The sequence below is a fragment of the Melanotaenia boesemani genome, chromosome 7, assembly GCF_017639745.1.
Source record: "Melanotaenia boesemani isolate fMelBoe1 chromosome 7, fMelBoe1.pri, whole genome shotgun sequence".
Classification (NCBI taxonomy): Eukaryota; Metazoa; Chordata; class Actinopteri; order Atheriniformes; family Melanotaeniidae; genus Melanotaenia; species Melanotaenia boesemani.
In genome coordinates, this window is record NC_055688.1 from 27371368 (window position 1) to 27388224 (window position 16857).

At 40.2% G+C, this 16857-nt stretch overlaps 1 protein-coding gene across 1 annotated transcript; it reads left to right on the forward strand.

The window, feature by feature from the left end:
• The first annotated feature begins 1135 nt into the window (after positions 1-1135).
• On the forward strand, positions 1136-16250 carry LOC121643073 (C-terminal binding protein 1). The gene is made up of 11 exons (XM_041990275.1): positions 1136-1303; positions 3058-3106; positions 5306-5450; positions 8324-8478; positions 8697-8841; positions 8957-9163; positions 9385-9599; positions 10786-10916; positions 11023-11150; positions 12540-12657; positions 12747-16250. The coding sequence occupies exons 3-11, from the start codon at positions 5390-5392 to the stop codon at positions 12931-12933; spliced, it is 1347 nt and encodes a 448-aa protein (XP_041846209.1). The 5' UTR covers positions 1136-1303; positions 3058-3106; positions 5306-5389; the 3' UTR covers positions 12934-16250.
• The last annotated feature ends 607 nt before the right edge of the window (positions 16251-16857 follow it).

A 16857-nucleotide genomic window follows, 5' to 3' on the forward strand; every position in this document is an offset into this window, starting at 1 on the left:
TTTTTTGTACCCCCCCTCCCTCCCTCTTCTATATTCTCTTCTTTGAATGTCTTTTTGGACATCAACACACCTCACAAACAGTAATACTGATGATACTGTTAACTTGCCATGCCTTAAGCTTAAAGAGTTCTATGTGCTCTGGTCTTTTCACAGCCAGAGACTTTTGCAGTCTCCATTTGCACTGGTCCAGATATTTTTTGAACGTGTGTCACAGACACAAGAAAAGAGGACTTAATAACTAATTCAGTGCTGCAGCTGGACTCCACAGGGCACAATGTAATGTACTGTACAATGGTTAGTGAATACACACACCCAGCCAATTATGAGTGTATGTGAGCGGCTGTAGTGATTCGGATGATTTGGTGGCCTTTTTAGAAATGATTTTTTTTTCTATGTTTTCACATGGAAGAAATCCTGTTGCACAATTTCTGTATGAATAAAGTTTAATAGAGAATTATTTTTTCCCATAAACTGTCCTGTCTTTCCTTTTGCCTTTTGCAAGAAATCAATTGTGTTTGTGGCAAATAGTGGAAGCCGTGGCCCAATTAAATGTGAGGTTATTGTGACACCTAGTGGTTGACAGGAAATTTAAGTTGTATATTTAATTTCAACTCCAATCTGACTTTATTAACACTTCTATGTTTGGAGGAAGAGCACCTTCAGTAGTTAAATCTGTAACTTTTCATTTAGTTTGTAGATATAAGACTGCTAAATGAAGAAGGACAGAAAAGTACACAAAACCTAATCAGAGATAAATCAAGAAAGTGGAAACTGTCAAATAACCTCAAGGGGATGCAAAACTGCACATAAAATGAAAATGAAAAGATAAAGGAAAACAAAACTTTATGCAGATGCAGAATAATTACAAAGATCCTTTTTTTTTTTAATTTGACCAAACAGAAAATCAATAATCCTGTCTACATGTTATATAGGCAGTTTCTATAGTCTGCACGTTTGTTGTACCATATATTGGTACGTGGCTTACACGTGTATCTAGAAACTTGTTTCCTAATTTGTCTACAGTCATTTAAAAAAGTTTAACTTTTTGTCCGATTAAACCGTAGATAAAGCCGATGCTGAACAGAGAAGTTTGGTTGGCTGCCTACTTGTACTAGTCTTAAAAGTCGCTCCGCCGTGGAAGGTGAGGGCGCTCCTTCCAGCACGCGGACAGTTTTTACGGACTGTCTGACCCCCTCATCAACGAGCCACTTCCTCTTTTGTCTAATTTCATGGCGATCGGGAGAGAGGGAACACCACCGACGCACGCACACTGTCTCGGCACTCCTGAAAGAGTTTATTCGGGGTAAATAATTGACTTTTTTGCACGATTCGTTTATAGGTTGCGAAAGCACGTTTGATTCAATCAAATCACATGAGAGACTTGTATTTACAAGTGGAATTTATAATTTGTTCAGCTTCTGGGTCAGATATTTTACATTGTAGCGCCACTCGCTGATAACAAATCGGACGAAATGGGCTCCCCCTCCGCCTGAATATCGCACACATTCAGCGGCACGCTACTTAACGGCGCTGGCTAGCTAACATTAGCAACTTCACAAACGTCTCAAATAAGTAGTTACGGGGGTTAGTCTTAATGGCATATTTGATCGGTTAATGGCAATGTTATGAGACAAAATACTGCATTTGTTCGAGGGTTAAACAATTCATGTTTCTTTAAATTATTAGCAACTTATATTCTTCAAATATTTGTGTTTGGGTTAGCAAGCCACCATCGGATAGCTAGCTATCGTGCTATGTACATAGTTAACTGCTAGCACAGTTCAGAAGTTAATACTTGCTAAAACAAAATCAGAACAAACATCCTGCGAGGGACAGAGAGTCACGCGTGTTAGTTAAATAACTGTAGCGTTTGCATGGAAGCCATTAAATATACCCACCATTCATTACGAGTACCCCTGAACAACTCTAAACAGGTTAGCTAGCATCATCGGCTAACCACTTGGTTAACGGTTTATTGGTTGCGTTATTTTGTTTTTAAATAACTGGATATGTTTAGGATAAACAGTTCATAATTTACTGTCTATAACGTTATCAAACTCTTATCGTTACCACCAGCATAACTGCTTAATTCCACTTTGTTTAAATGTTTTTACTTCTAGTTAAACAAAAGTTGACCAGAAAGTTTTAATGACAGAAAATATCAGAAGATAAGAAAAGTGTACATTGTGAAACTACTTAAATAAAAAAAAGCACGTTTTCTACCTAAGATTGCACATTCCACCTAATTTTATGTACTGTTGTTGTAAGCAAAAAGTACATTGAAGTTCTTTCATGTTAACATTTATTTAAATGTTTGTTGATAAAGTTACTTAGTTAAAATGTACTTAAATCATCTGTCACACAATCACTCTTTTGTTTATCAGTAGTGTGGTACACGTTATTTTCAACTGAAAAAAATTTAAGAAAGCATAGCATACATATAAAGAATTATATTAGGAGTCATTCTGTATAGTAGGAGCTACAGTTTGCTACACATAAATGTAAATTACATTGGACATTGGTAATAACTTAACTGCACATACTTTACAGCTCTGTTTGAGTGTTTGTGTATGTATAACCAAAGCAAACAATGCATAATCAGACTTTTGTCTTTATTTTAGTCAGTAGAAGCAGACGATTACATTGCATTTACTAGTTTCTTTGTGTCCTTTTTTTACACCTTGACCAGCAGTGTCACATTAAATTAGACTGATCGGTTGTCTTTGCAACAATTCAAGTTTATTTTCATTATAAAGTAGAAAAAAATATGGGGAAAAATGATTTTTCCAGGAAATCGTGATGTTCTACTCAAGGTAGATGCTTAAAAATTCTTAAGTACAAGTAAAATAATAGTAATTCAAAGTGAAGTATAACAATTGCAAAAGGAGATTTCTTTTAACAGGCAAATGTGATTTAATGCTGTCATTCCTTGTCGTCTTTGGAACTCGGAAAGTTTTGTTAATGGGGTTGTTGTCTTCATAATAAGCCACCTGCAGTCATGTAAACTGTTTGATAATAGTATAATTTAAAGTCAGTAAACCTCTTCTTTGTTTACAGTGTAATCTAAGTTGTCAACCTGATTGGCACACCGGACGTTGTTCTGCAGGTGAGTTGTGTCTTAAAATACACTTTACAGATTGGCAGCCCCAGTGATTTAAAGTGTTGGAACACAGAGTATAAAATAGAAAATGGATGAATGGACATGTATGCACTACAAAAACATTAAGGGCTGTTTTAGTATCACGTTTGTACAACTTGAACATTAACATTAGAAATAGCAGCTAAGCTAGGTCAAGTTTAACAATAAGAAATATGGATCTACACAAGAGCTTTGATTCAGAAGAGACAAACAAAAAGAAGTTAATTAAAAAACAATGCTTACATTAAGAGCCCAATATGCATGAATGAGACCAGAAAAGGACAAGAAATAGAGAAACATTGTCCACCAGAGAAATCTTTGTTATGAGGCCAACCAGTGGAGAACTGAGCTGGTTAGCAACAGATATTAGCTAGTCTAACACAATTAGAGGTGACATTTTAATCCTGCTTTGTTCAACAGGACTAAAATCAACAAAATTAATAAAAAATGATGAGCTAGTGAGCTAATAGTCATGTCACACTATAAAACAAAGCAACTGCACCACTTCACAGGCATGGGATGTTGGAGGCAGGGAGAGTGGATAAATCAGGAGCCATGACAGGTAATCTGTATGATTTACAAAAGAATACGTTCACTGGACAGTTAATGCAAGAGCAAGTCATATCTTACCGCTTCATTACTGAAAATCCTTTGAGCTTCCTACACAGATGTCCTGACATACTGCTGCATAGAAGCAGTCTGTCATGGTCCTGGCTTTAACTCCATCTAAAATCTGGGTACATATTCCTCCCATCTAAAGTGAGGGATGCGTGTTTGTTGTCACAACTGCATCTGTAACATCCCCACCCCTTTCACAAAAACACCCTAACAGAAACACTAAAGCCCCGTTTCCACCAACAGGGACGGGGCAGTTTAGAGCAATATATATTCTTTAGTTGATTAAATCTGTTTAAAATGCCTAAGCACCGCTGAGAAGACAGAACACCTGTTGGATGCCCGCCATTCTCCTCCTCTGTTTCTGAGTCAGTTTTGGTTCTACTTTAAGGAAGGTGTTGTGCTGTGATGGTGTCATATTCTTACGTCAGGAAAACTTTGAACCCTGTATGCTGAAAGGTTGCAGTTTGTGCAGGTTGCATAAACACCATAAGTCTAAAAATAGCAAAAATCATCAAATTACTTTATCCTGACGATCAAACATCTGTACTAGATACAACTCCCCCATGTTCTGTAATATGATGTGTTGATGGGTGGGGCCTTCACACAAAAATGCATCCATACCTACATACATGCATATAAACTACTGAAAAATAGTTACCCTACTTATATCCCCGGTGGCAAACCAGCTAAACTAGAGTATCGAAATAAAATCTATATTAATGTGAATACATCTTTTAATTACTTAAGTTAATTGAATAAATGCAATTTGAGGTATTTGGCCTAATACATTGATCAAAGTTAGTCTGAAAACATTGTAGATTGTTGTCATTTATCCTCACTATATTCTCCTGTTATACATCCTCATTTCCAGTAATTGAACTCTTGAACTTGAACTTTCTGAACAAGTTGAGCTTTTGTCTGTACTAGCACTAGTTACTTTACCATACATATTTTCCAGGTAGTTTACAGGTTCTGACCTTAGAAACATTTACCTGATGCTTTAGTTTAACTCCAAATTGCATGCAGTCACTTTTAAACAATACAATGCATGTTTAGGGCAGGTTTAAATAAATTAGCGTTAGTCTTCACTGTTTCTATCGTTTTTAGTGCAGCAACTTAATTTTATTCCAGCTGCACACTAAAAGGAGCATGGAGTGATTGCTAAATGTTATTCATCCCATGTGTAACTTTTCTGATTTTCCTACCACGTAGGACAGCACTGAAGCCACTTGAAGCAAAAGCTTGTTTTTCTAGATCTTTGACACACTCACGCATGCACAGTTTAACCTTGAAAAATAAGAGCTATAACAGTGTTTTATTGCTGTTCAGTAAGCTCAAATATGCAGAAAAGATATTCTCAGCTACTGCTGGGCTGTTTTACACAAACAGAGCCGTTCTAATACTGTTATTAACTGATAATTGTGACATTTGTAGTAAGAAAACTCACTTCATTACAGCTCACATTAATGCTAATGTAATGTGTGTTTGGGAATGCAAGCAAGAATTATTCTTTTCTTTTTACTAACTAGAATTTCCATTTGTGTGCAGGTGATACTAAGTGGACTTAATAAAAGGGGCCCCACTAGTTCTTGGATCTGTTTTTTGCTGTCCCAGGTTAAGACTACTTGGTCTATGGCTCTGATGGACAAACACAAACAGGTCAAGCGACAGAGACTTGACCGCATCTGTGAGGGTAAGAGTTTTTACTCACATAAAGTAGAATTTAGGAGCTTGTTCTTGAGCTACATGCTAATTTAATAGTCTTATTCTGTTTCTAACTCCTTGCTAATGAGGAATGTTTCAGACCTGATTGCAAAAAGTGCTTTTTCTTTTTCTCTGTGTCCTTGAGTGATTGACTTTCATTATAACAGTTAGATGTGTTGACAAAGTATGCAGACCATAGTAAGGACAGATTTCAACTGTTTTAATAAAAAAAAAGCATAAATTAAATTTTATGCATTTTTAAAAAAAAGATTATTGTCATTTTCTAACTACACTTGTGCAGTCCTGTTATCTGATGCCATTCACATATTGTGACTACAGTAACGTATTTGTATTATTTTAGGTTGATAAGGTCACATCTATTAATGTTTATACTGTGTTCTTCACCTGATGTAGTAACCCTAAGTTTTCTTACTTCCATCTTTGGGTTTTAAAGTGGAAGTCATGATTTTTTATTATTTTTTTTACTTTTGTAATAATTGTTTCACTCTTTCGTGTTCATAAAGTGGCTGAAAATATGTGAACTTTCTGTTTGGGTTACTTGCAATAAGGAATATTAAAGTGTGTAATTCTGTATGAGAGTATTTTGAGCTGTTATAGTGATCAGATATAATTGTGCACCAAAATGGAGGGAATGGTCTGGGAGTCTCTGGAGACCGGTGAGAGGGAAAGGACAAGGTGAAGGGTTGTGGCAGAGGCTATAGGGAAACGGGCCAGCTGTCTCTTTAAAAAACGACAACAGCCCCAAACCGCCCTCGGCCTCGGCTTCGGCTATGCTAATGAGGTTAGTGCTGGTTGGCTAGCTCTCAATGGAGCCGCCTGTGATTGGAGGCTGTCTGTGGGGGAGGGTCTGGGCGTGGATGACAGCTGGGAGCGAGTCAGCCAAGAGCAGGCTGGCAACGAGAGAGGGAGGGAAAAAAAGAGCGATAGAGGGAGAGGAAGACAGGCTGACAGACTTCATAATGCAAGGTTAGGCCCGGTGCTCATGTGTTTTCTATTTTGGCATGTATTTTTGAAATTTGTGAACTGTGTGTGGGGGAGATCTAAGGTTTGGGTGTGGTGTAACAATGCCTGTGCAGTTTCCCGTTTTATGCTTTTGCGGGGTGGTGGTGTCGCGGCCGTTGAGAAGGAACTGAATAAGCGTGTGTGTTTAGCTGCGTCTGGGTGGAGTACTGCTGCTTGCTGCATTATCATCGTCTGCTGCCCCTCCCCCCTCACCTCTTACTCTAACTACAGCCAGAGGGAGAGGAGGGGAGGAGGGAGTGAAGGGAAAGAAAGGCAGAGGGAGGGAGAATGAATGAATCACTGAATGAATTGCATTGTGTGTCCGGCCATGCTTGCTCCTCATAAGCCTTGGGTATGCCACTGTCCTTTACTCAAATTACTCTCTGTGTGGGCTTACTTGGTCATACGTTATTTATTTTCTGAGGAGGATTTTGTGATCGGCCACTTAAGGGTTTTCTACATTGCAAATGTCTCTTTGTGTGTGGTGTGTTTTTCAGTTGGCAAGATTGAGCCATCTGCAATTAATGTTAATCACACCGCTTCATGTAGTGCATTAATTTTTACATTTTACAAGTGTTCCTAGACTAGAATATATACATATTTTATAATCTCTTTTTTTTTTTCTTTTTTTTTTCTTGTGAGCATTTCAACCAAAAGAAAAAGAATGGCTGTCGTTAGAAGATTATTCCACATTTTTTAATTTCTCCCTTCACAGCTACTGACTCTTTCCTCCTCAACAGTCTCACCATTACATGCTGCCTTCTGTCCAAGTAAATGTTCTAGCAAGGCACACCCCCTGCCATGGAGCACACACCTGTCACACAGCAGTGACTATGAAATATGTGCTTGTCTACTTTTAAAGTAGAGAAGAAAAGATGCTAATGGAGTTTTTAGTTTTCCCTGTTCATTGGCAGAGATGTGGCTTTTTTATGGCATTGTTTTTGTTTTGACAACTTTTCTTTGGTTTGATTAATGGTTATTATGCACATGGTTCAAATGCTAGGGTTGCAGCCTTGGTGTATATGTGTACTTGTATGTGTCTAGGGTCAGGGCAGCGCCAAAAAAATAAGAAGGAAGAGGTGACTCTTCTAGACATGAGATTTAGGTCACGAATGAGACCACCATAAACACATGAACCCCCAGCCACCTCCTCTCAGAGACCCAGCAATTTTCTCCACCCCTCCCCCAGCTCCACTGCACCCTCTCAGCCCCCTCCTTTCGGTGTGTACCCAGCTCATACAGTAGGCAGGTCAAGTTCCCAGAACCAACACTTAACTAAAAAAGTTTTTTTTATTAACTATCCCCATATAAGGAGTTGGAAATGAATCCATGAAGATTTAATAGTAAGTATTAAACAGAAGTTCATACAAAGTAGGCCAGATTACGGGACGCTCTCCATGCTCTGTCACAGATTTGGTTACACATTACTTTTTTAACCATTAAACACATTCTCACATTTGGACTTCTGGTTCTCGTTGTTCCCTGAAGACGCAGATAGATGCTGGAAAAAGAGAGTCATAAAAGTCTGAGTTATTATTGTCTGAGTAGTGTGGAAGCTAGCCATGTTAAGTTTAGCCAATGTACTGGGGGATTTTGTTTGAGGCTGTGATGATGACTTGCATCTTAGTCCAGACATGGGAGGTGGAGTCTCTTGAGTCACTAACCTCTACTTTAACTTGACTGGTTCAGAAAGTGGTTGAAGGTTGTCCGCATCAACACTCTTGTGTCACTTTAGTAAAGATTAAATGTAAAGATTTTTAAGCTTTTCTGTTTAAACTCTTTTTTTCTTTTTCTCTCTTCATGGCACATAACAGTTTTTTTTCTTTGCGGTGGACACAGGTATCCGACCCCCTATCCTGAATGGGCCGATGCACCCGCGGCCTCTGGTGGCTCTGCTGGACGGGCGCGACTGCACTGTGGAAATGCCTATCCTCAAAGATGTGGCCACTGTGGCTTTCTGTGATGCCCAATCCACACAAGAGATTCACGAGAAGGTAGAAGAGAAACAACCACACACAGACCAGTCTGAGTAGAAAACTGTGTACTCATTTCATTGTGAAATAGTGAAATAACTGAACACGTTATTTTCTTGTTAAAAGTGTGCATTTTCTAAAACAATTTGGGAAACTGTATGAAATGAGTATGAGTGCTGTATGAGTTTTAATTCTTGATATTGACCAATTCATACTAAAGAGTGATTTGTCTCCTGTAGGTGTTAAATGAAGCCGTGGCTGCTCTTCTGTACCACACCATTACCTTATCCAGGGATGACTTGGAAAAATTTAAAGGCCTACGAGTAATTGTCAGAATTGGCTCTGGCTTTGACAATGTTGACGTTAAAGCAGCTGCTGATCTGGGTGAGATGCTGAAACTGAAACTGAAAGATATTATCCCCCATACACAGAGGGTCAGCCGTAAGCCACATCCACCCAGTGGTTAATACTTGCTTCCTCTTTTCTACCCGACATCCAGGTATTGCTGTCTGTAATGTGCCAGCAGCCTCGGTGGAGGAGACAGCCGACACGTCGCTATGTCTGATTCTCAACCTGTACAGGCGAGTCACCTGGATGCACCAAGCCCTAAGAGAGGGAACCCGGGCCTCTAGTGTGGAGCAGATCAGAGAGGTGGCTGGTGGTGCTGCTCGAATCCGGGGTGAAACGCTGGGCATCATCGGTCTTGGTGAGTGACTGTGGTGATTTTTATTTCTATGTTATTCAGGTTTTAACAGCTCCTGTGAACTAATATCATATTTAACAAGTTATTTTGATGCTGGGTTGTTTTTATTTATTTTTTTCAGCTTGTCAGCTGGTGGTGAAAACTATTGTTTGTGCTTCATTTAAAGGCTGGGTTTTCCTCCTTAATGGCCTTTTCTTACTCTACCATCTCCTTTGGCTCTCTAGGGCGTGTTGGGCAAGCTGTAGCACTACGAGCCAAGGCCTTTGGGTTTGGAGTAATCTTTTATGACCCCTACCTGCCCGATGGTGTGGAGCGTTCTCTGGGCCTGCAGCGAATGGCCACCCTGCAGGACCTGCTCATCCACTCTGACTGTGTATCCCTGCACTGCAGCCTCAATGAGCACAACCACCATCTCATTAATGACTTCACCATCAAGCAGGTAAGGGGATACACTTTGAATGTACATGTCACAAAGTGAGTCTTAAATAGTTCTGCTCATGGGTAAGGGATTACGAACTGATCATAATTTATTGATATCCGTGCCATTATTTGTGCTGCTTAACAGTCTAGCAAGTTTAGAGATGTTTATCTGAGCCTGAGTGTGTATATTACCTGTTGTTACAGTCTTTCTGTTCAACATCCAAATGGAGAAAATGAGAGAATGTTTTCATTTAGTCTTTGAAAGTCGAAGAAAACTGTGCAAAGCATGCCACTGATGCTTATATTGCAGAATATTTACCATTGGCTACAGATTGTTTGGTAAATGAAAGTGGTAGCCCTTGTGCTGCACATATGTAGATGATCAAATACAGTCTAAATCTGAAGTGTTTTGTCCTGTTGCTGGTTATAATCATTTTGGACATTAGAATTAGCCATCATCACCTTTCATCATGAAACATAGCCATGGACCTCTCCTTCCTCGGTGCCACGGCTGGCCCGGCACAGCTGAGTCAATGAAGGGAAAACACTGCACTGGATCCAGATATTTAACCTCATCCATGTCTTGCTAACTAACATGTTTCTGTTCACTTGCCGCTTCCCAGTGTCTGTGCTGGTGGCATAATGAAAAAGCTGTTCAGCATAAAGGTTGCATGTCCTTGTCTACGAGCAATAATTAATGGTGGTTTTAAAAGCAGAAAGTTGGATTCATATTTCTTCTTTCTTTGACTGTTTGGATGTTGGTTACTGTGCCAAGAGTGAAAGCATCGAAGCAAATGTAGCAGGTCCAGAAATGAGATAAATGCATATTAGTTTTGTCCAAATGCAAACCCTTCGTTTTTTTGCTAAATGAAGTAATGGGATGTCTAATCTAATATCCAGAAGTCTGAATTACCTGTTATACTCCATTGCTTGCATTTCTGCAACATGAGGAAGTTCAAGCACTGCTGGCGAGAATCCGTATTCTGTCTGTGTGTCTTTTAAAATGCTGACATGTCAAAAGTTTGCTGGTGTTTGTGTATAATTGCTACAGTCCATCAAAAAATGAGCTTTTCTTATTATTGTAAAGCAGAAATAGCTTGGCAGGTTATTTCAGCGTTCGTTTTATTTGCTGCAGATTATAAATGTCAGCCTCCTCTTTCTGTAGTTCTGCTCCACATTGATTAATCCTGTTGTTATTAACTCAGATGCGCCAAGGAGCCTTTCTGGTAAACACATCAAGAGGCGGTCTGGTTGATGAGAAAGCACTGGCTCAAGCCCTGAAAGAGGGCCGGATACGAGGGGCTGCCCTGGATGTCCACGAGACAGAACCTTTCAGGTAACCATGATACATCATGACCACAGTGACTGGTGTACACTCATACTGTGTGCACGATGCACAACCACATTAGTTCTCTTATAACAACCTTACCTCTTCCCAACAGTTTTTCAACAGGCCCCCTGAAGGATGCTCCCAACCTGATCTGTACCCCACATACATCTTGGTACAGCGAGCAGGCCTCAGTGGAGGCTCGTGAAGAAGCAGCTAGAGAAGTGCGTCGGGCCATCACAGGTGGGGTGCATGCATGCTTCATTGTACAGTACACACATGAAATGGTGTACATCCTTCTTTTACTTGATTATCAAATGGTTTAAAATTGTCTTGATGTTGAGAAATATGAACCACAATGCATCACATCAAACACTGAGCTCAAACCACAATGCTCTTTGGCAAAAACTAGAACTGAACTTGCTGAACAATAAGAAAATAATCCTGATGAATGTTGAGTTTGTTTTTGATCAGATGAATGACTTGATTCACTTGTGATCTAATGTTTACGCCAACGACTGGGCCAGTTCAGCCCCAGCAAAGCTCAGAGGTTGGAGTGTGAAAGGTGTGAAAACTCCTGGCTGGACAGGATGATTGTCACTACCAAGATGGAGTACATAGGAGCACATTCGTCTTGAGTAGAATACAGTAAACAGCTTTGGGGTATTTCTGTATTTTAAGAGAGAGGTCATAGAACAAAGCCCGTTTAAGTAGAATAGCTTTACAAAAAAAATAAAAGCAATTTCCAAGGCTGATCGTCTTCATTTATTCATTCATTTATTTATTCATTCAGACTGACCTGATGATTGTGATTTTCCTTTTAAGAACTATAATTGGCCACATGACAATGATTTTGGTTTAAAATTGAACTCTCAAAAAAACATCTTTGATGATAAATAACTCAAATGATCTTCAAAACTGCACCAGGCTGCAGGGCTTTCTCTAAACGCTTTAAAAATCTGTATAGAAGTATTTGTTCAGAACGGGAAATATAACGAAACTGGAAGTGGAGCATGTCCCCGTTTACACCAAGTTGCTGATCATATAAAAAAAAACGCTGATTATGATAATCAGTGCATCCACAATGAAGATTGTTTTGTCAACCTACAGTTAATCAATTAGACTGACTGAATCTGTAATGTCAGAGTTGCAGAAATGAGCAGCCTTGGACCAGCTTTTAATGAGTGCTAATGAGGCTGCCACAACAGAGCTACAAAAAATAACTACGGCTTCAGTCGTAGTGACATGTTCTCTGTGGCCACACAGTAATTGCCTCAGTTTATCATTTTCATTTTACAGATGACAACAAACCAAAATAAAAACAAGGATTGTTTGTGAAGGCAAGACAAGGCAGTTTATCTGTGTAGCACATTTCATGTACAGGACAATTCAAAGTGCTTTACAGAAAACATAACAAGCATTACAGATACTAAGAAACAGTAAAAGGCAGCAACAAAGAACAAGAATCACAATAAAATCAAATTACATTAAAATGATTAAAAGAAAGATAAGTTCAAAAGTTACCGTGCAGATTTCATGCATATGCACATGAGAAATGTGAAGAGGTTTTATGGTTGTATATGCTCGTCTTTTAAACACTGAAGACATGATGCTGCGTTGTCTTTGCTTTAGGCCGTATTCCAGACATTCTGAAGAATTGTGTTAATAAGGAGTATCTGATGGCAGCCTCTCAATGGTCCAGCATGGAGGCAGCAGCCGTTCACCCAGAACTTAATGGAGCCACCTACAGGTGAGAGGATGAGAGTTGACTGAGTTCACATGTGAGGCTGAAAAGGATCTTTAGACGGCTCTCATATGATCCCTCTGCTTCTGTTTTAGATTTCCTCCAGGTCTGATCAATGTTGCAGCAGCGGGAGGGCTCCCAGGAACTGGTGCAGGAGTTGAAAGCCTGGTTTCAGGAACCCTGGCGCATGGCATCACCCCCATCTCCCACCCCCCTCACGCCCCGTCCCCAGGGCAGCCCACTAAGGCTGAAGCTGACAGAGACATCCCCTCTGACCAATAGCCCCTCCCCCACGCCGCCGCCAGCACATTCCGTTATCTCTGGAAACCAAACCCCTCTCCCAGGATCAGACATAACCCAACAGCCCCAGTTTGACCTGACATTTCTCTGATCACACAACCAGCCCAGGAGCTAACATCATCCTACCCACATCCCTCCATCCTCATCTCACTCAACATCGCTCCTTCCTTCACCCCCCCACTAAGTCAGCAATAACTGTGTTCTCAAGGATTCAATGATTGGATTGGAGTAGTTCCTTAGTTGGCTGTTGTTTTAATGGAAAGTTGATCTTTTGTGGTTCTAGGTGTTCATATGTTTTTGTTTTAAAAGGAAAAAAAAGGCTTTTCTGTCATGAGGCTTTAGCTTCCTGCCTTCAGCAGGCCTCTGCTGGCTTTGACCTCTAGAGGAATAAGGACAGGAAGGTTGAAGCCCCACTTTGTACATTAATGGCTCATGTTACTGCTCTCTTCTTCTTCTGTTCTCCTTTTTTTTCTCCCTCTCTCTCCTTCTCAACTCTTACAATTGAGGAAAATATTTTCTGAAGTAAACCTGATAAGGTCTTGTCCAGCTCATCATCATCTAGGTGTTCTTCAGCCTACTTGCCCTCATCTTGCCCCCAGTACTGTTTTTGGGTTGCTCAGCAGAGGCATCAGTGTGGAGCTCTCTAACTGTGAAAGTATATTATTTGCTCAGCTCATACTCGAGCTTTAAACCTTTTTCCAGAGTGATACCTGAAATTTGTCAACTTTTACTGCTGTGATTTTCCAGTTTTAAAGACAGTTGTCTCTATTTACACATGCTTTGTCCCCGCCCCCATCTTGCCCTTATGGATTATTTTGTCATGAGACGACAACTAAAAACATTGTATCAGAGAGCATCTTGGCATTAACATCCCCTGCCAGCAGCCAGAGAGCTGCTTGTGCGTTTTTGTGCTCTCACTGCCCAAACAACCAAATGCAGCAGCGTACCAGCAGAGGGCGCCATCTGTCTGGCTGCTAGTAGATGATGGAGACACAGACAGATGGACGGTTACAGGTTAGCTTCAGTGATGGGAGAACATGACTCACTGCCGCCATTCAGAACAAAAGGAGGTGACCCAGGTATTGACTAACATTTTATTTAAGATCTCACCACCACACTGCACCCACCCTCCCATCCCTTCCATCTGTCATGGCCCATCCCTCTCTGGGTTGTATGCATCCACCAATTCCTTCAGGTGTGAGGGGACAGCATGGATTAGATTCCTTGTAGGAGCAAGGGGACAGTGTTCCTGCATGCTGGCTCATTAAAGACAGTGGTGCGTGTGTGTGTGTGTGTGTATGCGCGTGCGCACCCTCCCTCACTGTTGTGATAAGAAGCTGTTGTCGATCCAAAGGAATTGTCCCTAGGAGTAACTCTTAAAAACGCTGTTGCCCTGGTGTCAAGGGAACACCTTTCTAGTACCTCAGTAACAGATATTGAATGTACCGTGCATACCCTTATATATTTTTTTTTTTGTACAGACTTTCTAGATACGTCTATACTGTCCTTTACTAAAAGGGTTGTGAAATTGTAGCAGTAACGAGACAATTAAAAAGAACAACGCCCCATTAGATAATTTGACCAAATCTTTAAAGGTTCAGTAAGGTCGCGGAATACTCAGGCTTCAAAACCAACACGTATCTCTTTGCCTTTACTTCTTGATTTCCTCATTATGAGAAAATTCAGCACAATTTTCCATTTTTAGACTTCAGACTGTAAAAGTGCTTCAACCTGAATCTTACTGGCTGATGAAAAATGAAAAAAAAAAATTATATAAACAAAAAACAAAACAAAAGTTGGTCATCGTGGTCTGCTAGTTTTATTTTGTAGAACGGTAGTACTAGAGGCTGTTTTTGTTTTTCATTTTATCTCCATTTATTGTCAAGCTGCTCTATCTATAGTGCATGTGAGGTCATTTTTAAGGGGACGTATGATTGACCCCCACCCCATCTCCTCCTACCCCAGCCCCGCTTACCCCAGCCAAGTGTTTTCAGCCCGAGTTGCCATTTTTGTCGTGGTCAGTTTCCAGTGATGTACAGTTTTTTCCCACTCAGAGTCTAAGAGAGACATGGAGCATGTCTGTGTCCTGAAATGGTAGGCTCCTCTGTCATTTGATGAGTATATATTTTTAAAAAGAATAACCCCCATAGTTTGGATTATGAGCTTAATGGTAATCTTAAATTTTGCTGTTGATGATGATTATATATATTTTTCAGTTCAGCAGTGCACTGTTATGAAAACCATTTTGTTTTATTGTAGGACTTAGTTTCTAATGGATATGCTGTTGGTGTTCTACATGTTGTACTGAAACATTTCGGAGAAAACGAGCTCCCCCACCTTCTTACTACTACTTTTTCTTTCATTCTTTCTTAGTCTTATCCTATTTGTTGTCTCCGGCTTCTTATATCCTGTGGGCCTTACTTCTCTCTGTTACAGTAGCTGTTATCGTCGCCATGGAACCACTCACTGCCTTAATACAGTTGACCACAACAGGTGAAGTCAGGAGACACACCCAGCCGAGAAAGAAGGGGCCATGATTAAGGCCTCTCCACTAAAAAAAAAAAAAGCTCCTCTCACCCCCCCACCCCCCAAAGGCCAGCGTCTACTGCACCTTGCATTTCTTTTTCAGTGGTGAACCACATTTAGCCTTTTGTGAAGCGTTTTAGCTCATTCTACAGTCATAAATCCAGTGTGAATTCTTACTGTGCATCAATATGACTTTTTTTTTTTTCTTTTTTTTCTTGGTGTTTTAATTGTTCAACCAGCCTGGCAATATGTGTAACAGACATACACATTATGTACATTTAGCAACGCAGCAACCGATGTTTTATTATTGGGTGTGAGACTTCCCAGCCGCCATCACCACTCTGGGGCTCTTAAAGCGTGTTTCTCAGCGTTAACCAAGCCTCATTGTGGCCTGTAAAAAACAAAAAAAAAAAAGGGGGGGGGGGGTGGGCGCAGAGGACGTCAATGTGGTCTGTCGACACAAAAGAAAAAAAGCCGAAAATTGTGTTGAGAGTTGGTCACTTTTTCTCTCTCTCAGGGTTCAAATGCACACATATCCTCCAGCCGTCGCCGCCCCGTCTCGTGTTCCTCATCCCAGGTTTCCTCCGTCAGAATGTAGAACCGCCTCCTGCGTTTTTTAGAAACTCCTCCGTAGTGCACACGTCTGAACTGTTTCTTCTTTTCTTTTGGCACTGATATCTAACCATCTAACATGGAATGAATGAATGAATGAAAGTGACTGTGTGTGATGTTAAAATTGGGAAATGTATTTTTACAACATGTGAACATTTTTTTTTCCCTCTCACACTCATTGTAAATTGATTTTTTTTTTCTTTCACCAGACTGCAAAAACAAACAACAAAAAAAAGAAAAAAAAATCTCCTGTAACTAGGCTCTTAAGCTTTATTTTTGTTTTGTTTACTTTTTTTATTAGAAACAATCATGTTTGTGATGGTAACTTCCAATGGTAAACTCCACACCGTATTTTAATAAAATCTTAAAAAAATAAAACATGTTTCCTCATTTTTAACTTGGTATTCTCTGCTGCTTTGATGCACTAAACCTGTAATTCCGCCTTCAGTCGTTTCTTTTTAAAAATTTGCTTGCGCTTAATTATTGGTGCTTCATAAGAGACCGTGTTAGTTTCCAGTATGTGGTCAGCTTCAGGACTTGGAGCTGTGTTTAGACAACTTTTGCCATAAACTAAATAGTTTACCACAGCTTGGCAGCTCTTTATCTGGAGCTCTGCAGTGCCAGGATGGCTGCGTGGGCCCACAGGGCAAAGCAGGGTGGGGGATTATAGAGTCTGAAATTGCTTCCACATGCACATAACCAGGAGGCTTCTCTTAAAACAGAGTGAGGGATGGGTTGTTGTTATTGACTTTGTAATGTTCGTTCAGT